Source organism: Podarcis muralis, chromosome 12 (assembly GCF_964188315.1).
Source record: "Podarcis muralis chromosome 12, rPodMur119.hap1.1, whole genome shotgun sequence".
Classification (NCBI taxonomy): domain Eukaryota; kingdom Metazoa; phylum Chordata; class Lepidosauria; order Squamata; family Lacertidae; genus Podarcis; species Podarcis muralis.
The window spans coordinates 35,284,324-35,307,502 of record NC_135666.1 but is presented as its reverse complement, the minus strand read 5'-3'; the positions used below and the strand labels follow the sequence as shown (position 1 = coordinate 35,307,502).

The 23,179-nt window shown below is 39.8% G+C and overlaps 1 protein-coding gene across 2 annotated transcripts in view; it reads right to left on the bottom strand.

Moving 5' to 3' along the window:
* DNAH11 (dynein axonemal heavy chain 11) overlaps positions 1-23,179 on the bottom strand; it is a 157,638-nt gene that overhangs the window by 57,291 nt on the left and 77,168 nt on the right. For both annotated transcript variants that reach the window (XM_077937002.1, XM_077937001.1), the window contains 12 exons: positions 22,983-23,156; positions 21,577-21,781; positions 19,007-19,172; positions 18,594-18,696; positions 17,224-17,463; positions 16,001-16,162; positions 14,068-14,261; positions 12,609-12,771; positions 11,496-11,619; positions 9,872-10,014; positions 8,128-8,289; positions 914-1,147 (listed from right to left, as the gene is read on the bottom strand). In XM_077937002.1, coding sequence (XP_077793128.1) covers positions 914-1,147; positions 8,128-8,289; positions 9,872-10,014; positions 11,496-11,619; positions 12,609-12,771; positions 14,068-14,261; positions 16,001-16,162; positions 17,224-17,463; positions 18,594-18,696; positions 19,007-19,172; positions 21,577-21,781; positions 22,983-23,156 — 2,070 coding nt within the window. The remainder of the gene's footprint in view (positions 1-913; positions 1,148-8,127; positions 8,290-9,871; positions 10,015-11,495; positions 11,620-12,608; positions 12,772-14,067; positions 14,262-16,000; positions 16,163-17,223; positions 17,464-18,593; positions 18,697-19,006; positions 19,173-21,576; positions 21,782-22,982; positions 23,157-23,179) is intronic.

Below are 23,179 nucleotides of genomic sequence, written 5' to 3'. Positions count from 1 at the left end.
TCACTGGACTGAGACTGCGTATTAATTGAAGTATTGATTGCTAGTATTACACTCTACTAAAAAGGGAAAGTTACCTGTACAAAACTGAGTAATTTACCATTTTCCATGGAGAACAGGTCTAATAAAGAGCATGAGTTATGATAACTAAATAAAAACCCCATGTTCAGGGGCGGTGTATCACTGGATTTCAGTTTCCTAGGGAACAAACTATAGGAGAAAGCTCTCGCCCTCAAGACCTGGTTTATGGGTTTCCCAGAAGCATCAGCCTGGCCTCTTCTGGAAGCAGAGAAGATGATGGAGTAGAATATTAAATGGGCCCTTGCTCAGATATCCAACTGGAGTGATACTTGGAATGAGACCTACTTTCATGATAAACCATGGATGTATTAGCTGCCTCTGGGACAAACCTGGATCTCTGAAGTGAAGGGTGGTCAGTCATGCTGCCTGGGGCTCCTTTAGCTGTACAGTGGTACTTTGGTACTCAAAGAACTTGGCTCCCGAACAAATTGGCTCCTGAACGCCACAAACCCAGAAGTAAGTGTTCCAGTTTGCAAACGTTTTTTGAAAGCCAAATGTCTGACACGGCTTCTGCGGCTTGTGATTGAGTGCAGAAAGCTCCTGCAGCCAGTCGGAAGCTGCGCCTTGTTTTTCTAACCATTTCAGGAGTCAAACGGACTTCTGGAACGGGTCAAGTTTGAGAACCAAGGCACCACTGTATATGAATAATTATATAGATCTACACCAAGCTCTTGGACTTACATATTATTATTGTTGTTCCTCTTAATTTCATTTACTGTCCATGAGGCACCCTGGAGCAATTTACTATATAAAGCAATTTGCAATTATATAAGCTAGCAGCTGCTATGAATTGTGATTAATTACTGCTACTGTTTATTACTACTACTATTACTACCTGAGAAGCTGTTGTTTTCAGCTTCTGAATGCCATTCACAAGGTGTTCCTTGTGCTGGTACATTTTCTGGATTTTCTTCTCCAGGAGGTTCTTATAAAGCATGATTTGTTCCAGAAAGCTTTTGGGAGTTGTATAGTTGTATCTCCTCTCATTCAGCCGAAACTTTGCACTCATCTCATTTACACTGGTGTGGGCATAGGCCATGAAACGGCAAATAGAGTCATGAAACTGTGGCTGAAAACATAAAAGGGCATGAAAGGGCATTTAAATTTCAAGTGTTAAAAATTCAGCTAACAAAATATATAGCCAACTGTAGCAGAAACTACTGATTCTAAGACAAGTATGCACAAACATATGAATTTTAACATTTAAAAGTACCTAGACATTTATAAAACATTATTTTTCATTATACCTATATTGTGTATTTATGTACAGTATGTCTCGACATGTGAGATACACACCCACCCACACCTACACACACTACTTAAAATGCTGCACTATCAATGTAAGCAATTTCCATTTCGTCCTCAGTGACTTCTACCATACTTAACTTTCTAATTTGTGGAATCACATCTCCCTCATTTTAATGATTATTTATTGCATTCAATACAAGATGTACCCAGTTCAATTAATCAGGGGAAACTTAAAAATCAATTAATATGAATTAAATGAGCTACTGCAACTCTTAGAAAAGTCACACATAATTTACCAAAGAATTGTCAATAATACTTAGGAGAGCTTTAGGAAAATTACTCATGAGCGGTTGTTGATACAGCTAAACGTTTCGAGCCAGCATAATTAATATTACAAACAGGTTCATTTAGACAACTTGTAATTTATCTCCGAAACAAAACTTATTTTTAAACACAGCTTCGTTTAAAAAGAGCTGCCTCTAAACTACAGTAATGAGAGTGCAATTTAAATACATGGAATCAGTATACAAGTTGGGTGCAAAGTGACCAAACTCCCGCTTCCCCAAAGAAATGTTTTGTCTATGTTCAAATAACTTTTTGATGAGACCAGAATCCGCCTTAGAGCTTAAGAGGCTAAATTACTCAGCCCATCATTTTCTCTCTTCTCTCTCTCTCTCTCTCTGCCACGGGGACTTTCCTACAGAACGACTGGCTTCTTCCCAGCCATGATCCTTATGAGAGACCTTTAGGCAGCAGTTCCGAAAAGCCTTTGGTAACAACAGTTTCATTTTAAAACCAGCCTGGGTAGTAGCTGGTGGTTCCGGTAGAGCTGGAAGTGGCTTGAGACAACTTGTCCCAGTGGGGCAAAATAACTATTGTTGTCAAGCTTAACAAAATGGCACAGCATGGGAGGCATGCTGGGCCAGAGAGCAGCTGGTTGTAATTCACACTGTTTTTCAGAAAACCCTAATCGTTCTGAGCAGACCTCTTTGATGATTGGTCTTCCCTGCATTTTCAATTTGTCACTTTCTCTTATGATAAGGTCAGCAGTGACAGCACTTCCTGACATTAACAGCTGTGGCTTCTAAAAGGGTCATTGTGGAACTACTAATTGCAGTAATTTCATTAGCATAAATTATTTATTCTGCCGTTCATTTATCTCCAAGGTTTTGGTGGTGTTTTGTTCAATACTACACCTTATTCCTGCCCCCCCCCCCGCTGTATCAGCTCCATCAGGCAGCAAGGCAAACAATATGATTAATGCTAATTTGACCCTTTTAAAAAAAAGAATTATGCAAATTGCCCCTTTTTATTTAACTCTGAAGGATTAAACAGCAGTAAACCAATAACCAACACAAATTTCCTCTAAATAAAATGTTTTAAAATGTTCCCAGGGACAACTAGGAAATCCTTTAAGGTCTGTTCTTCAAACATATACACATGTACATGCTCACATACACACAGACAAGCCCTGATCTAGCAAGCAATTAGAAATAAATTTCCATGCATTGATATCCCTTTAAAACATTTTACCATACACATAAAAGGATGAAGAATGGAGCAGGAAAGCCCTGTAGCCAGCACCTGTTGCCATGTCCGCAGTATGCTTTAGAACCAGGATGCATTGCTACACAGGTGGTTGCTGCCGTCTGATAATTAGCTGCTTAGGTTAGTTTTGAGGTACTGATTCCTGGTGTCCTTCTTCTTCCCTGGCCAGTGATTGGATTAACTGAATTTATTTTGTTCCATGTTTCCGTCATACAAGAATACGGTATGTAAACTTGTTGTTTAATTTGTATGTTACTTAGTTTGTATATGGATTATGTTACATCATGTTTGTTTAATTTAGAGTATGCACGGCTGACGAAGCCCAGTTGGGCGAAACAAGGTATTATCCTGGAATCCTTGTCATGCCATACCTTCAAGTATCCAATCTGATCCGATATCTACATGTGCCATATCTTCAAGTTTTCCATCTAATCTGATATCTACATACAAGGAACGTTAGAATCCTCAAAGCAGCGACACGTGGAACATCATAAGCATACCATATTGTGGTTATTGCCAATATGCCAATTTAGGAACCGAATCAACTTTATCTCCTGACCATCCATGGGACTTTAATTTCTCTTGATATGCTCTCTTTGCATGATGTGTTGGTCTATGGAATTACACTTTGTGAGATATTATATGTTGAATTGTGTTTGAAATAGAAAATACGTTGTCAAAAACAGCAGCAATCACCGGCAGAGAAGATCACCAGAGGAAGTAGTAGTATGAATGCAGCTCATTGTTATGAACTGAGGCCAAATGGTTTTCCTTTGGACTTTTATCACAGGGAGGAGTTCCACGCAGGCAGGCATCACCAATCTACATGTGGAGTTCCTCCCAGTTCTGATGTAAATTTGCATGCCAACTCACATGGGAGCTCTATGTGTACATTTTTCATGTAGGCAGCAACACTGTCCAATAATTCCATTCGAAATGCAAACTTGGCTGCGACGTCTCATTTTGATTGATTATTTCATCCTCCCAAACTTCCAGCCTGCCTTGATTTTTGATTTTTTCTTAACAGTGTCTCATTCAATGCAATTACTATAGCTTTGTAAATCATGGGGTTGGGTCAATTAGAAGTTGACTCTAGGTTCTACTAATGAATTTAATTATAGATCTTGAATTTGTTGTCGCAAGTTTACTGGATAATGCAGCTCATGCACACTAATGACCATTATATGTGGTCAACTGTCCTTTAAACAAATGGAAATAAAAGGTTTCCCCCAGATATCTAAAATCAGTGTGGAGTAAATTGTAAAATAAGAGAGAAAGCCACTCTACATCCATCAATCTTCAGCTGACTGTATACACTAGAGAAAGGGAGCAGGAATTTTATTTTCCCCCCAAGGAGTTTACGTATCATTTTTTAAATGTGCTATCTAATAACTCTCATGCATAGTATGTTTTGATTTTGATTATAACACTCTTTCATCTCATCCCTCTTTTTAAAGGAAATGTACTTCCTCAAATCAAGGCACCGAGTACAGCTTTACACCTCCCCATTATTTCTCCCACTACCTGTTACGCCTGTCACTATGTTGAGCATAATGCTCCTTTTAGCCTTTGAGCGCTGTTGTTGATTGGAGGCTAAAAACAAATGGGCAAAACCCAGACTCCATGTGCACTTGGGTTAGTGGTGCTGTGCTGAGCCAAGCATGAATCAATTGCTTACTCTTCTACCCTCAGCTGTGGAATACCCCCCTTCCCAAAGGCACCTTCTTTCAATCAATATTTTCGTGAGCAGGTGAAGACTTTTCTTCTTCTTCCAGGCCTTTTAAAAAATCTGTGTTTTTAGTGTTCTGAACCATTGTTTATGTGCCGTATATTTCTAGTTGCCTGCTTTTATTCTTCCCTTTGCAGTATTTTATGCTCCTAAATTTTAAGTTGTACGTTACCATTTTATTTGTGAGATGCCCAAAGAAGTGTGCCATAGAGTGGCCTTATTATTATTATTATTATTATTATTATTATTATTATTATTATTTACTATATTTCCTATATATAATAGGTACATTATTAAAACAGGATGCAACACTGCCTGCAGGTTAATTGAAGAGCTGCTACATTTCACAAAACCCTTAGAACTGCAAAATCAGTTTTGTGCAAGCTCTGAAGAGGCAGCTTCTCTCTTTCTCTCTCTCTTTCTCTCTCTCTCTCTTTCTCTCTCCCCCTCCCCTAAAATACTTAAGACAAGAACAATTTAAGAATTGGAAAAACATGGCTTCCCTTTAGCAAAACCGTATCTTGGGGTTCTGCTGTACATCTCAATTCCTTCTACAGGAATTATCTTTGTAGGCCCCAATTAACATTTTTGTTGTTGCTGCTGCCATATTCTTCCAGGACCTCTCTCATTCAGTTCATGCCATGCAGGCAGTTTCTCACAAAAGTGACTGTACTCAAAACATCCGTCTAGTTCCACCTAGTCACTCAAGCCACTAGCACATCCCTTGCCCTGAACCACAAAACAGGTAATTTGTTCTGTCAGCACAAGCACTGAAACAAATAGAATTATGTCGTGACAATATGATATAAAAACGATGCTGGCTGCCAATTTGTGCTTGCAGAGGGGGCAGGATTTGCAATAAGGTATGGAGATGGGTCTGCAAAATATAGGAAGAGTGTGAATTTTGTGGGGGGGGGGGACTTAGTGAGGGATTTAAACTCTGATGGGAAGGTTATTAAAAATGATGGAACATAGATTAATTTTAATTTCCATCTAGATGTCCATAGCCTATTGTATCATAAAGCTTAATAATTTAAGAGCAGTTCCTAATTAAAATCCACGTGGGCTAAAGTATTGGTATAATATCCACTGTTTTTAAAGTATGTATTTCCCCCTTTAATCAGTGAGGAGTGGTTCATAATTTTATTCTCATTCTTACACTCAGAAAGGCAATAGATTCTAGCAACAAATTTATCCAATACATCGACGCAATAGTGTTTTGTTCAGTAAGGGTACCTGAACATCTCTCTTGAGTTAGGAACCCAACTAGGCTGCATCACCAATATGTATGTCGCTGGATCATTAACTTCAGTGGATGTAAAATGGCATGTGCAGAATAACATCTGTAGGAAGTGTCATGACTTTCCTCTTAACTGCTACAGTTGCACTAGCCCTCATCCAATATTATAAGTTTGCTAGTGTACACCATTACATGTGCAGGGTTTACTATGTACAGTATTTACCTTTGATTTCTAGCATTAATAATTGCAGTAACTAACTTCTGCTAGGTTTATCAAGGCAATCTTCAGCGACGACCTTGACCAGTATTCATTGTGGGTAGCTCTTAACATATTCAGTTTCTTTCCTAAAATTTGTTTTATTTTGAAGCATTGCTAAGAGGGAGAGGTAAGTCTGGCATATTTTCTTTTTTAAAGGAATATGTAAACATATATATGTTGATAAGCATCCAGAGTTTCACATACTGGGGGAAAAACCCCCACATAGAATAAAAGTAAAGCTTTGGGAATCCCAGAAACTAAATGTACTCAGAAACTGAATGCATCACAAGAAATGACAGCTCTAAATTTCTGAAAAACTGCACTAATATTCTACACTGCCCTGAACAGAAAATAAAGACAAGTCTCTCCATGGCCAGTAGATGTCATTGGTCACTCTTCGTAATATCAGAAAAGCTGTTTCACAGCTCAATACTGGCAGCAGAAGAGGTAAAGGAATTAAAACTAAATTTCATACCCTAGCCCTCTTTTTGACTGTTTTCCAATCATTTGGTATTATTGCATTTAGATGAAATGGAAGTTGTTGGTTTGTTTGTTTTTTTAAAGTATCATTTCTCACAAGAAGGGGCATTACCCTGACCGCTGAAATGGGCTTCTTGCTGAAGTTAAGTAAATACATTTACCGAGCACCGATCAGTTTACGCATTTCCAGAAGCATAGCATGGATTTTTAATTGCTGTTAAGACCAGACCTTTAATGGCTGCCTTTGTAGCATTGCAACAGTGTCTTTCTGCCACAAAATTTTCTTTTCTAGGACAGGAAAGCAATGAACTACTGAGAACTGATGCATGCAGCCCTCTTGAAATTCTATACTTCCCATCGTTACAAATTCCTTACATAACTTGTTAGCATCACAGCAAACAGATACCAATGCTACTGAACGCTCACTGCTATATCAAACTAAAATACTGGAATAATAGCCAAAACAAAGGTCTAGTTTTCTTTTGCTTTCCTTCCTTAAAAATGTTTATGGAAGAAAATTCTGTTTCATTTCTAGAGTGCTGTTTTTTCAAGTTTTTTAACTATACAGTAGAAATGCCTTCTGTAGCAGGAACTGAATCTTCTTTTACATCAGTCTCTGTCATCAGCACCAGTATTGATATCAGGTCATTAATATTTGGCTTTCCTCAATGGTTAATCACCTTGATGCAAATCTTAACCTTTCTTGAACTTCCCATTCCTGGTCAAAGTTGATCCAGGGGGAAGTCAAATGATGAACATAACAAAAACACCTTGTAGAGCTGGAGGACAATGTTTTATGAGCATTTCTCCATCTGGCTCTTTATCACCCTCAAGAGAAAGCTGGCGTGTGTGTGGGGAACTAAAGAGGAAAATGAAGCTGAATAATTGATAAGCTTTCATTACAACATACAGTATTCAGTTCTGACTTTGATTTTTTTAGATTGTAGTTAATAATCCCAGTGTTATTTATTCTGTACTTACATCTTGCAAAAATCTGCAAGAAAAGAGAAGACAAAATGTTGTCAACTTAGATGCCCTTTTAAAGAGAGACCTGAGTTCTCATATTTTTATGCACAGCTTTCTACCTTTGGAGAACCTTAGAAAATGAAGAAAAATGTCAGAATTAAATCACTGCAGGGTTGCAATGTTCAATTCCTTCTATTTTCAGGTATTCAAGTGCATTTGTTTAATTGCACACAAAAAACCCCAAACCCCCAAACACGCCCCCCCAAAAAAAACTTAAGCAAAGCCCCTGAATTGGTAGAGTTCCATTTCAGTGAGATCGCTAATAGTTCATGTACAGATGTTGGGATCGTTGTACATTTTGCCTTAAAAAAACAAATTCTCCCTATTTCAAACTGTCAAAATTGCACTGAAGAAACTGGCTGCACAGTATTAGGTAACTGCCATGAACTCTGCAACCTTAAATGAAGACAAATATGAGAAGAAACAAAAAGGATGCCCCCCCCAGCTTGTCCATGATTGATCTTCCTGAGAGCTGTGCTGCTGCTTTTGCATATGACTGGCAAGTTTGAAACTCTGTACCTTAATCCCAGGCGCCTCCTCAATGAACCTCCTGCTGACGGACTGCAGGGCCTCCTGCGGCCACTCATGAAACCAGTCAATAGCTGTGCAGTTAACTATGGCTGGGAACTTCCGAGCTCTAACTCTCAGTGTGGAACCGACAGGAGAGAAACACAGAATGATCTGTGCAGATGAGGAGGGAAAGAAAGAAAGAATGAAGTATATTACATGGCGATCAAAGAGAGAGGAACTCAGTCAACTGTGGTGGCAGTGAGCCACTGCAATCAGGCTCACAAATGAAAATGCAATCTACCTAGCAGCTAATGAATTTAGGCAAATTAGGACTTTACACCCAAAAAAACAATGTTTTATTCACTTGCACTGTGCTTGATGCTTCACCAAAAATCTTCCCACTTGTGGGTTACCTCCCCACCTAGGTCCAGTATCAGTTAATGAACTTCATATGTATTAATCAACAAAGCAAAATCCTAACAATCATATTCAGTCAACAGAGCAATCAATTTGACATAACACCACTTCTTGGGTTTCTGATCCTGTGCAGGGTCAGTGTGATCCGAGATATTTAAATAAACAAATATATTCCTATTTGGGTGAGTTTTTGGTTTTGATGCAATATATCACTGCCATCCTTGAGATTTTCCTAATAGGAACCACTTTTTTCTAATAAATTTTTATAATAAGAACTAGATAAATGCCCATATATTTCCAAATAATCCGGTAAAATTATGCTTTGCTGTGCCTCACATCCTAGACACTTTGAAGAAAGTCCAACAGATTTAAATAGAATTTAGCACCCAGTAACTGAAGTCCTAAGTCACAACAGACGTTCTCCCCTTCCATCAGTACATGTTGTCTTCCAGATGTTTTAACTAATATCTTCTGCAACACACAGTCTCTACTTTAAAGTCTGAATAGATACTTCCTATAGCTGACTCTGGAAGTACTAATTTTGCACAGTGGGACACCTGCAAAGCAGTAGCAAGGCAATGCACATTCTGAAAGCAGTTTCTAAAAAGCTGTTAAAAATAATGAAGTCATGAGTGAAATTAGAGGATCGAAGACAATGGAAGGAAGGAGTTTAGAAGAGATATATGTTACTATGTACACCCCTCCTCCAAAAAGCAGTAGCTAGAGCCAAACCTTTTGAGAGCCAAAATTTCCTCCATATAAAACATAAAAACCAGTCTTCTTGAAGCAATGTGTGATATTGAACAGTTGTCCAAAGTAAGGCATAGACCAATTTCAATTGGAAAAAAAGTTTTACTGTCATGTTAGTGTCTTTATTTTGCTCCATACTGCCGACATTATCCTCACCCCAAGGGCTCTTAAAAATGCAGGCAGGAAACAGTTCTATAATATATAGCAGGTGGAGAATGCTGTCTTTACTATCATAGAGTACTGTGCACACATCAATAATTTCTGGCCACCAGAGCTCAAGGAAGTGGTGGACAAACTAGAAAACAATATGGCAACGTATACCTAGAAATCATAGCTTATGGAAGATATCAAAGACATTGGGAATATTTATCCCTAGATGGGCACAGGCAAAATGTGACACAGAAAACTTAAATCTTGAAAACACAGGTTCTGAATTTGCTAGACACTAAACATAGAGGAAAGGAAGATGGCTTTGTACGGTGTTGTAATATCTATGGCGTTCATATACCTAGTATTTAGCTGTTCATCACTAGTTAAAAATAAGTTCAGTATTCTTATTTATAACCCCAGATCCATTGTTTCTTACTTTTAGCTGCAGTCGTACTCTATCTAAAAAGAATCTCCAGCAGTTTTCTCTACTGTCAATAACACCAAGTCCCCGTATCTCACTCCTAATTCCCGCAATTATATCATCCATATCTTCATCACTGAATAGATCTGGAACTTCTCCTACAATGAAATAAAAAACGGGGGTGAAGAAGTACCCACAATTACAAAATGAACACAACCAAATTACAAGTTTCAATATGTTTTGCTCTTTTGGCTCTAAACCTAGAAACACTTTTTAAATTTGGCTGACTCTGGTAACAAGTGTCTGAGAAATGGCATTAGATATGGGTTAACCCAGTTTTGCTTTAAACTACTGTTATATCTGTATTGAGTTTTCTACTAGTTTGTCCACCTTGTGATCTTTAAGATAAAGGTAAAGGTACCCCTGCCCGTACAGGCCAGTCGTGTCCGACTCTAGGGTTGCGTGATCATCTCGCTCTAGAGGCCGTGAGCTGGCGCCGTCCGAAGACACTTCCAGGTCACGTGGCCAGCGTGACGAAGCTACAGCTGGCGAGCCAGCACCAGCGCAGCACACAGAAACGCCGTTTACCTTCCCGCTATAAAGCGGTACCTATTTATCTACTTGCACTTAAGAGCGCTTTCGAACTGCTAGGTGGGCAGGAGCTGGGACCTAACGACGGGAGCTCACCCCGCCGCGGGGATTCGAACCGCCGACCATACGATCAGCAAGTCCTAGGCACTGAGGTTTTACCCACAGCGCCACCCGCGTCCCACTGATCTTTAAGATAAGGCAGTTCAAAAAATGCAGTCACAAATCTTGTATATTTAATAACAATTCCCTTGCTACAAACATAAACAGTTCCATTCTAGACCATTTTGTTTTGGAAAATGTGCCTTGCAAAACTACAGGCTAGGACAGGCATCCCCAACCTGCGGCCCTCCAGATGTTTTGGCCTACAATTCCCATGATCCCTAGCTAACAGGACCAGTGGTCAGGGATGATGGGAATTGTAGTCCAAAACATCTGGAGGGCCGAAGGTTTGGGATGCCTGGGTTAGGACATCATCATGCCTCCCAAATATGGTTTCTGTAATGTCTCTAATATTACTATAAAAATTGCCTCTCTTAACCGGAAGAATATGTTGATGGTATTATTTAATAATAATAATAATAATAATAATAATAATAATAATAATAATAATATACCACCTTATACCTGAAGGTCTCAGGGTGGTTCACAGAAAATGCTTAACCTAACTAAAATGCTCTCATTGAAATCACTACGATTTTACCACTATTGATCAAAGCACATGTAAAAACTACCCTGTCCCACTTTCTGGCATGATGGAGTCAATCCATTCAATCAGTGTAAGTGAATCAATATAAAAGAAACACCTACAAATGGAACTTGCACCTATACATTCCATGACCTTGATATTAGCTTCTGAAGAGCAACATTGTTTTTAAGCAAAGTAGGCACAATACCCAACTTAGCTGGGTTAATACACTTTTTCCCAAAGGACATCCTAGCCATACCAGAAAGCATCTCAAAGACAAATAATCTCCTTTTTAAAGTTCATTGAAACGGCAGATAATTTGTCATTGGGAGGATCTTTCAAGAAATGTGTAGGTCTAATCACCTGATGCCAACAAGTCATTAATCAGCACAAGAAAGCGTTCATCTGGAACTTGAGCATCTGTCAGCAAAAACACAGTGGGAATGTTCTTGGCTCCCGTCTTTATATACAGATTGGCAAGATCTACCTGTAAGGAAAGTAGGCAATCATTCATGTTACAATAAAACGTTGAAAGAAAACTGGGTGGCACGGTAACCAATGTGAAAATACATGCCACTTGAGAGCTATTCGCTGCTGTTTAGCATCTTTGCTTCATTTTCGTGGCATATCCTTTTCCAGAGGATTTTTAAAACAAACAAACAAACAAACAAACAAACAAACAAACCCAGATGTGTTTTAAGATACCAGGTGAAGAGAACTGTGGTTTGATAAGTTTGCAAGGAAAAAAGGAAACAAGCAGTAATCAATGAAAGAAAATCTTTCCCCTAGTATTCAGGAAATTGTTATTAATGTTCTGCCAAACAAATCAGCATCAAGAACACTTCAATCGTATTAATAATGCCTGTTTCATGGGTTGGAAGTATTTCACTGCATACTCAATTCTATTTTCAGGAGAAATATCAAAATGAATTCACAAAGGGGGAAAAATGCAGAGGTACACAATTCAGGTTATTTGAGCAACTGCTGAGGGTCACAAGACATCTTTGCAACGGTGCCTACTAAATATTCTCCAGGTTGTCAGTCAGACCTTATTAACATAATCAGATCCCATGCAGTTCAGCAAGTTCCCCAGCCACATAGGTGGGGTTCATCGCATGGGTCTCTCTCATGGAATTTGTATCCCTGTCAAAGTGGGAGTCGGTCAGCAATAACCCACAAAGTGCCAATGAAGTTAACTCTTTATTTAAAGAAACAAAACAGCTCAGGCCAAGATATCATAGCAACTCTTCCCAGCAGGTCTTGCCCAAATAAAGATCCCTGCCTTCCCACCGCTTACAATAATTTGTGGTGGGAACAAACTAAGTAGTAACTTTTCCCAGCCCCTGGATGATACCTTCTCACTAGCACCACAAGCCACACATTAAGAATGCTTCACTTCAACCCCTCAGATTCTAAATAGCCTGCTTTCAAGCCTAGCAATTCCAAGGGCAATTATGTAATAATTGTTGTTTTTACCCTGAGGTCTTGAATTGTGTAGTCTTTCTTCAGTGTAATCTGAAACACTTCAAGAGATCCAATATAGGCGGCCAGTCTTGATAAGCTTTGTTTTCCACTGCCACCCACTCCAATCAAAAGCGCATAGCCACGAGAGGACTGCAAGATTCGGCTAATGCGACATCTGATGATGGAAAAGGAGCAACATGACTAATGGCCACAGAAGAGTTATTTTATCTTTAATTTTTAAAATATTTTGAAAGCACCCTTCATCTGATGCATTTTAAGGGGGGTAAGGTAAAGGTAAAGGTACCCCTGCCCGTACGGGCCAGTCTTGCCAGACTCTGGGGTTGTGCGCCCATCTCACTCAAGAGGCCAGGGGCCAGCGCTGTCCGGAGACACTTCCGGGTCACGTGGCCAGCGTGACATCGCTGCTCTGGCGAGCCAGAGCCGCACACGGAAATGCCGTTTACCTTCCCGCTAGAAAGCGGTACCTATTTATCTACTTGCACCCGGGGGTGCTTTCGAACTGCTAGGTTGTCAGGCGCTGGGACCGAACGACGGGAGCGCACCCCGCTGCGGGGATTCGAACCGCCGACCTTTCGATCAGCAAGCCCTAGGCACTGAGGCTTTTACCCACAGCGCCACCCGCGTCCCAAAGGGGACGTTTAAGGGGGGAGTGTATAATAAATGTAGAAATTAATTTAAAATACATTGACACACCTCAAAACATACATTCAAACAATTTATAGACTCAGAAGCAACAAAAGACTATAAAACTAAAAGCAGGTTGAGGCGATATAACCCTTAGAATGCCACACACACACACACACACACAGACACACACAGAGTGGTACCTCAGGTTACAAATACTTCAGGTTACATACGCTTCAGGTTACAGACTCCACTAACCCAGAAATAGTACCTCGGGTTAAGAACTTTACCTCAGGATGAGAACAGAAATCACGCTGCAGCGGCGTGGCAGCAGCAGGAGGCCCCATTAGCTAAAGTGGTACCTCAGGTTAAGAACGGACCTCCGGAATGAATTAAGTTCTTAACCAGAGGTACTATTGTACACAGAGAGAGAGAGAACCTGCTGCCAAGGAGATTGTAATTGTGGAACCAGCTGTACCTTTATGGAGAGGGAATTTTGAAGCTACGGCACCACTGCAGAAAACAATTCTATTAACCGCATACTACACCAACTGTCCTACATGAAAGTGGTGCAGTAGCAGCATTTTGTGGCTTTCTCCTTGATATTCTACATACAAAAATGGATAACTCCAAGCTAGAATTTACAAGTTGTATGTGAAAATTTTGTTCTGTTTTAACCTACTTTCTAGCAAATTTATTTAAAATTATAGTTTGTAGTGTTAATGTTTTTGTGTAAACCATGTACAATGTTTTTTAATAATATGTAGCAGTAATAAAAATAAACGAACTTTGCTGAATTCAGGCCATAGACAAGACATTTACTTACACGTGTTGTATAGCATCCTCAAATAAGACTAAGTTCATAGATGCATTCAGTTCATTGTAGTTCTCTAGAGCCTCCACAAGGATATTTCTTAGCCCTTCCCAATCCTTGACAGGCATATAGTTAGGCTCTGCTACACCATTTGCAAAATGACAGTAAATAAGTGGTTGCTGGAGAAGAATGTGATCGTCCAGATCCTATTAAGTTGGCAACATAACATCAAAAGGAGAGACTGAAACACAGGGATACACATAACTTGGAAATGCATTGCTATTCACCCTACCTTAAATGTGCAGAGAATGCCCTACATACTGCCAAGATCAGAGGTTGTTACTCAGCATTATAAATAAATAAACAAAATGTGTCAGTGTATTGATAGCATCCAGCACCAAAATCCTGGACAACCTATCCCAGTAGTTTCATGTAGCTGTTAAGAAGTATCGGAAACAAGATGGAACCCTGCAGAGCCTGAAAAGCCAATGGCCAAGGGGTTGAACAAAAGTCATGAGATATATTCAGTCATCTCTGAGTATAATAAATGGATTCAATGCCCAATAACATAGAATCAGGATTCAAGATAACCTAAACAAGATTGGAGAACTGGGCCAAAACTAACAAAATGAATTTCAACAGAAACAAATGTAAGGTTCTGCACTTAGGCAGGAAGAATCAGATGCACATATATAGGATGGGGGACGTCTGGCGTGACAAAAGTACATGTGAAAAGGATCTGGGGACCTTAGTAGACCACAAGCTTAACATGAATCAACAGTGGGATGCAGCAGCAAACAGGTAACACAATTTTAAGCTGCATCAACCAAAGTATTGTCTCCAGATCAAGAGAAGTAATAGTACCACTTTATTTTCCATTCTAAGTCTTCTTTGCTAAGTGCTCATCAAGTTTCTTTTACTAAATCTTCCTCAGCTTGCTAGTGTTCATCATTTGTTTCTATCACCATGTACTAGCAAACTCATCTGGAGAGTTAAGTGCAGGCTACATGCAATTAAGTTACAGTGGTGCCCCGCAAGACGAACGCCTCGCAAGACAGAAAACCCGCTAGACGAAAGGGTTTTCCGTCGCGGAGGCGCTTCGCAAAACGAATTTCCCTATGGGGTTGCTTCACAAGACGAAAAAATCTTGCGCGGCCCCGCAGGTTTTTTTCACTTTCCCCCCCCTTTTCCTAAGCTGCTAAGCCGCCTATCAGCTGTTCCGCTGATAACCCGCTTAACAGCTGATCACGAAAAGCCGCTAGACAGCTGTAGCACTAATCCGCTAAGCTGTCAATGGGGTTGCTTCGCAAGACGAAAAAACCGCTAGACGAAGAGAATCACGGAACGGATTCTTTTCGTCTTGCGAGGCACCACTGTATTTTCCCCCACTCAGAACTGCTACTAAGAATATGCTGTTTTGTGTCATTGTTTTAAGGGCAAGATATAAAAAAAGTTGAAAATATGGGTTGCCATACATCTAGAAACATTAGTGGCAAAAAAAAGCAAAATTAGACATGTTTTAAATAAGTTACTTTTTAGTTACTAAAGCTATTATTTATAAAAATAATAATAATTTATTGCATTTCTATTTTTTTCTAATTAAAGAGAGTGCCACTGAAGTTTAGCTGCAGCTGCACAGTTTGCACTATCAGTCTTGGTCGGTTATCTTATTACAGGATGGATTTGGGTTCTTAAATGAACCCCTATCAAAAAACACCTCACTTCTGTGATTTCCCCACGTCCCATACTAAATTCTCTTAATCAATCTGACATATATATATTTTCTTCCTATGCTTTGTTATTAGAAAGAAAAGCAAAACAGCTTATTATTTGGGCCATATTAGTTTTCTTGGGAGATTGACTTTGACCCTAAATAGTTTTCAGATTGGCAAACTTGTCATCAGTGCTGCAGTATTAGGCAACCATTACCAGTCCAGAGCTTTACCTCAAAGAATCTGTGTGCAGTGTCTGTCAGCTTTTTATGAAATGAACTGCAATCTTTTGCTTCCACCAGTTTATCTCCATAAACACGTGAAGATTCATGAAGCCACAAACGTACAAGATCATTTGGATGCTTTAGACACTCCTGTTTAGCAAATAAAATTCCCTACAAAACCCCCCAGAAAGAATATGTTTATAATACTGGTAAAAGACAATTACTGCAAGACACCAATCCTGATAGCTGCATATTCCTACATTACTTTTGTCTGAGATGATGGAAACTCTATTTGTTAAGGGTTGCCATATGTCCGGAATTTCACGGACATACCCAGAACACTGCTTTTGGAAATCAGCAAAATGTCAAGGAAAATCTGGATGCACAGCAATGCGTGTTGGCAGTGCCGTTTTTGCCATCCATTTTTTTGTGATTTTGCCCAAAAAGCTCATCCACTTTTGGACAAAAAACATAAAAAATGGGGGAAGAAATATGGCAACCCTATTTTTGCTTAAAATGCCCAATCACATAAAAAGAGGTAGGCGGTATGCAGATGAAGATATCTTTCCTCTTCTCACTGCCCCCCGCCCACCTATGCACTTTTCAAATCACCAAGCTTACTTCTGCTATCAGACTCTAGCAGAGATGAGGGAAGGAACACAGCTTAAGAGATGGCTTTTGTGGGGTGAGTCATAAAAGCAAGGAGGGTTCAGTTCCTTTCACCTGAGCACCCTTTTCCCTCTTCAGAATGAGTTCCTCGCCTGTGCACATCCCTGCATACACAATCAGGCTATCTCTAGGTATTTTAACAAACAAAACACAGACCTGGCACTGTCATGTATAGTTTGAGCCTCAACAGCAAGGCAAACTTAATTACAGACTCTCTTGTGCACTTCAGCATTTGATACACACTCCAAAATGGATAAATTCTAACCTGTAATTCTGAGAAGTAAAAAAGAGTTTTCATGCAAATAGACTGCATGTGCAGATAGAATCTATTTTTTAAAAAAAACCCAACGACAACAAAACACCAAAACCCTATAAACTGGAATTGTAACTTTATTAACTAGCTTGAATTATTGCATGCAAATGACAATTTAACACCATACACATGCATGTGCATATGCATATATTAGGCCCAGGAAGTCCAAACTTGAGAGAGAAGCACACATCATATTTATGTCTCTATCAGTATCAGCATCTGTACACACACAGAGAGAGACACAACAAACCTGGAAGATGTTGGAGAGGTCTCGAAGGTTGAAAATATAATGAAATTTAACAGCTGTGGGGAGAAAGTTCTGAACCATTGTCTGGTGGAGCCATATTGCTGCTTGGATGGTGGCAGCTGCATGTTTCAATACTGATGGATTAAAGCCATGCTGCTGAAAGTGGAAATCAAGGATCTTGCTATAGATGGTGCTTAGAGCATCAGTAGATGGGAAGTTCATTGCAAACACTGCAAAGTGCCTCTAAAACATGAAGAAAATGCTTGCTTTAGGTACTTATCAATGATAAATTATGTACGTATTTGTGAATAACTGATGACGTGAATAAACGTAGGGCAGAATTTCGGTTAGCAAAGGGTGTAACCATTACTTTGGCACAAGTGTCCTTGTGCTATTTATTTTTCAGATCAAAAGCTATTGTCAAGGAGTAAGTTTTAAGAGCTGTTCTTCTCCACACAAGCATCCAGGTATATGGGAGCAAATAATTTACCACCTAGCCTTCACTAAATGAGAATCCTTGAAAGACCACAACGGACTTTTTGTCTCTGGTTGCAAAGCTTGTTTGTCCAATCACTTCCTACAAAATATTGCTCTAGTCCCTAAATCTCTGTAAGTAATGCAAGGAACTAGAAATAGCTTATCCCGCAACAGGAATAGCTCGCATTGGGCTCTCCATGACTTCCCTAAACAGAATTTCAAGTCCTCCACTTCTTCCTGGATTGGGAATTTTGTGCACACAGGTGCACAACCTGGAACCACTCCTCCGTTAGAGCTCCCTAGTTTACGAGTCTGGTACTATAGGAATCCAACCTGATTGAAACAAAAAAGGCACAATGCAACTAATTTTTACAGCTACCTTGGAAAGCTCTCTGTGAATAGGAGAAAGCCATCACGAAAATGCTATAGGGTGTGATACAACCAGGACCCATGCTCTTTCTATGATTTAATATGCCTGATATGCAGATTGGGAGCAGACAGTAGTTTGGGATGCACTGAAAGGGAATCCATTTGGTGTCTGCGACACAACATTTAATAGCATCCCAAAGAACTTGCCCTGTAGTGCTTGGCTACAGTTTCTAGGCCTTGTTTATGTCACAATTAAGTGGTGATGAAGCAGATTTGTTCCTCATATGCGCTTCAAATATACTCCAGCCCAAGGAAATGTGGCAGGTTCACATGAATAGCATGTCCTCTGTCACAGATCTCAGCAAAACATTGTGTTGCCTCATAAGTCAACTCTACTCCAAACCACAATCTGTATTTTGTGAATGCAGTACAAAGATCTTGTCTAAATAATCTGTCAAGGCTTCAGTAACGAGAATCTCTAAGCATACACTTTATTGCGGTTTCTATGAAACAATTTGCAACCTTACCTGAAGTCGCGGGTTGATGGTGAAGCTGCCGACCGTTGGATTCATACAGGCAACATACTGACAATTATGAATTTCTTTTACGGTTAATGCCTGTCTATCATACCTGAGGCAGAAAAAATATTTAAACATCTAGAATTAATTTATCAATTATTATAGATGACACCACAATGATGATGACACAGAACACAGGTATCAGATAGGTTGACTATTCAGCTTGCATTAAAATGTAAACAAAGATATAAAGGGCAAATCTGAGCAAGCAGGAGGAAAATTAACAATTATCCAGATATGGAAAATCTAAAATTTATCTTATCAGTTGATTCAAACTTGCACTAACAGTTTTTATCAGCAGAATTACTTCTTCGTTCAAAAATTACACAAGTCTGACTTAACATCAAAATGGAGTCACTTACCAATGTCCATAATCTATATGTTGTCGAATCAGTGTGTGAGGCTGAACTGTTCCATAAGCATCCACTTCCGGCATGTTCATATCATCAATAAAGTAAATCAGTTTCTTGTTTCCTACTGGACCAAATTTACGACCCGCTTTTTTCTCCAATGGTTTTTCAAGAATCTCTGAAATGGATTATGCTACATGACTACTGGGTGAAATACTGCAGAGGCTAGTAACTAGACAACATGCAAATAAGAGACAGAAATGTATAAAAGGTATGTATACAGTGCAGGGACTCAAATTCAGCTCCAAATCAAAGCAGAAGCTGCGTTTGTTACAGCAGTGCATTTAACTTTTTCCACTCTATTGGTGATGTGACAAGGATCCTTCTCACTTTGTAGTGCAGAGTATCATGGCATAGTAAGCCCATAAGGGGACTCCAAATGCAGTTACAAATATGCAGTGGCCATAAATTATGCTACTCGTTATGCTGGCGTTTCTGGAAAAGACAGAGCTCACCAAATCTGGACCATTTGTTGGGAAAGGTATTAACCTATGGTGTTAGGCACAAGTGATTCTTCAAACCACACTGGCTAAGTTCAGGCTCAATACTGATAACAGTTTAAGGAATGGAAGCAGGCTGCATGATCGTGCATATGCACTTTTATGACCATTCCCCTCCCATCCCCGCCTTTGTTATAGGGTCATACGTGCCCACCGGCAACCTGGGTTAAATGCCCTCCTAAACAAGGCATTCTACAGTAACAAATGTAATTACTAGCCTTTGTTGTTTTCTTGCTGTGAAGCAGCATTCATTATTAAAGTTACTTATACAGTAACTGGTTATTAATCACTTTAAAGCATGATTCACTAACTTCCCAGCACTAACATGGGAAGCTTTGCTGTAGTCCGATCTGCACTCATATTTTTTAGGGTCCTAGGCAGGCGCTTCCAGAGTACCAGGTATTGGGTGGTTTCTATCTTGGAATGAACTAGGTTTTAAGAAAAAATAATCTTCTGCATATTAACATTTAACCCTGCCTGTTAGCTTTGAAATACAGACGCTAATGAAAGAACTGTGAAATATTATTTGTTAACTATTTCCTGAGAAAACCGCAGCAAGTACTTTATTAACTATTTCTCTTAAAAACTGTTAAACTTTAATGCCTTTCTCCTTCCCCTTTTTCTCTCTCTTACACAAATGCCAAAAATATAGCAGAAAATGATATTTGAATGCAAACACAAAAGCAAATTAGGGGGGAAAATGCAACCTTTGTGTGGAGCATTTCATAAGCTCTGTTAACAGTTATCATTGTTCCAATACTAAGACTGGGTACACAATGTTTTAATACATATTGCGCTGCAATAATCTTATTAAAACAGCAGGCAAACCAACAGAGTAATACTGAACTTTCTGGCGTGTTTTAATGCCTTAAGGCTTGAATTATAGTTCTCAAAAATGGCATTAACTAGTTGGTGTTGCTTGCTGCTGTAATGCTTTTTAGCTGTGATATGAGGTATAAGATATTTGAGAAGCACTCTAAATTTATCCATGAAATGTGTGGGAGTGTAAAATACACCATACCCGTGTCAATAAAATGCAATCTTCACTTTCTGTCTCTGAAATAAAAACTTTGCATTCATCACTAAGAGGGGGGAGGGGGAAGGCATGCAACTGCATATATGTTTTCAGTTTCAGGAACCCTTCATTAACAGTCGTGAACAAGTTGAATATATTCAAAAGAATCTAACCTGTCCAAAGAAAGTGTGGGTATAATTTAGCCGTACAACGTCCAGTGTTGGAAAGGAATCGGGGGTAGTAGTGCCATTCCCTACTCCCAGTGTCCCTGGCAACCATATATTTAACAATTAAATACCGTATTTTTTGCTCTATAAGACTCACTTTTTCCCTCCTAAAAAGTAAGGGGAAATGTGTGCGCGCCTTATGGAGCGAATGCAGGCTGCGCAGCTATCACAGAAGCCAGAACAGCAAGAGGGATTGCTGCTTTCACTGCGCAGCGATCCCTCTTGCTGTTCTGGCTTCTGAGATTCAGAATATTTTTTTTCTTGTTTTCCTCCTCCAAAAACTAGGTGCGTCTTGTGGTCTGGTGCGTCTTATAGAGCGAAAAATACGGTGCCTTTAGGTACCAGGCCTCTGGGCTGATTAACATTCTATGGCCTTTCAAATGTTTGTGGGAAGGGGAGTTACTGGTTTGTTTCTGTTTTCGTTTCATTATGTATTTTGTGTTCTCACATTGTATTTTCAAGTTGTGAACCGCTCTGTGATATTAGCGTAAAGGCAGTATACAAAATTAATAAATAGTAACAATAATAATGACAACCAGAACAGCCACTTGCTGGTGGCAAATGCACAGGAAGTCAGCAGATGCCCACTGCTCTGTCTCCCCACTGTTTGGGGGCTAAATCAGGGACCAAAACGGGCATAATTTGATTGTTCTGAGTAATCTGTTTTTATTGATTCATGTTATAATACACCCTTTCTTTTAATTTTGATTATTTATAAATAGCCAACTCCCTCATTGTAACCAGACTTCCACATGCAACATTGTCTGCTTGGGAACTTACTTTGTAGTGCTGCTGATGTGGTGTAATAGTTGAAGGGGACTTTGGACACCAGGAAATCTTCAGAGAGGCCAGCAAGGCACTGCTCAATAAATACTGTTTTCCCCACTCCGGCATTTCCAACAAGCATAACAGGCTTGCCTTTCTTCAAGAGCAAATCTGTGAAGTATCTGAGACACGTGGTCTCAGATGTGTGAACAAGGACTGCCTGAGGCATCAAAAGGACTTATGTTAATATTAACATGCCACTGAAACAGCATTTTCTTAAAAATAAAAATAAATAACTTCATTCCTTTTATGTGCTTCAATTTTCATTTCTCTGCAACGTAAGGGTGAAAATCTAAGTGACTGCTAGGAGCATGTATGCTTAAAGATAAAGGTAAAGGGACATCCGACCATTAGGTCCAGTCGTGACCGACTCTGGTGTTGCGGCACTCATCTCGCTTTATTGGCCGAGGGAGCCGGCGTACAGTTTCCGGGTCATGTGGCCAGCATGACTAAGCCGCTTCTGGCGAACCAGAGCAGCGCACGGAAATGTTGTTTACCTTCCCGCTGGAGCGTTACCTATTTATCTACTTGCACTTAGATGTGCTTTCGAACTGCTAGGTTGGCAGGAGCAGGGACCGAGCAATGGGAGCTCACCCTGTCGCAGGGATTTGAACAGCCGACCTTCTGGTCGGCAAGTCCTAGACTCTGTGGTTTAACCCACAGCGCCACCCGCGTCCCTTATGTATGTTTAGATGTGAACATAGAGCATTTTCACATGCATGGCCTAATTTCAAATTGGTGGCTGGAGGCAACTCCCACTGTGCCCCGCAGCCAGCCTGGGGGTTTCTCAATGGCTGGTCACCTAAATAGGCATGTCAGAGCAGGATGCAATGGGCCGCAATCACTGCCCACCCCTAACCGGGTAACTATTATGCCTTAAATTCCCTCTTTATAAAATGTTAACTTATTTCATTGTATAGCAAGTAAAGAAATGAAGTTAATCTTTGTAAAAAAGCCCCCACCACAAACCATTACATTTCTTCTCATTATCAGATACAGACACAAAGACTAAAACTAACATTACAGTGGTACCTTGGATTACATACGCTTCAGATTACAGACTCCGCTAACCCAGAAATATTACCTCAGGTTAAGAACTTTGCTTCAGGATGATAACAGAAATCGGGCTCTGGCGGCGCGGCGGCAGCAGGAGGCCCCATTAGCTAAAGTGGTGCTTCAGGTTAATAATGGTTTCAGGTTAAAAACAGACCTCCAGAACGAATTAAATACTAAACCCGAGGTACCGCTGTACATGCAAAATCCCCAACAGCTTCATTTTCCAATGAGCGGGAAACAATGAAAACACCAGAGGAGAAAATGAAAAGCTGCATGCACTCATTTTATATTAAACATGTGCTTACCTGCAATGGTGTATCCGGATCCATGTCAAAACTGATAATTTTATCACTCCAAGGCAGGAATTTCTTGGTTTTGGGGTCAATGTAATAATCAAAGATGGTTCCATGCGATGGAAACTTCACAGCTTTCATCTCTTTCAGCCACCAGCGGCTAAACTCAGCTTGATAATTAGAAAGCTAGAAAATTTTAAATAGGTTCT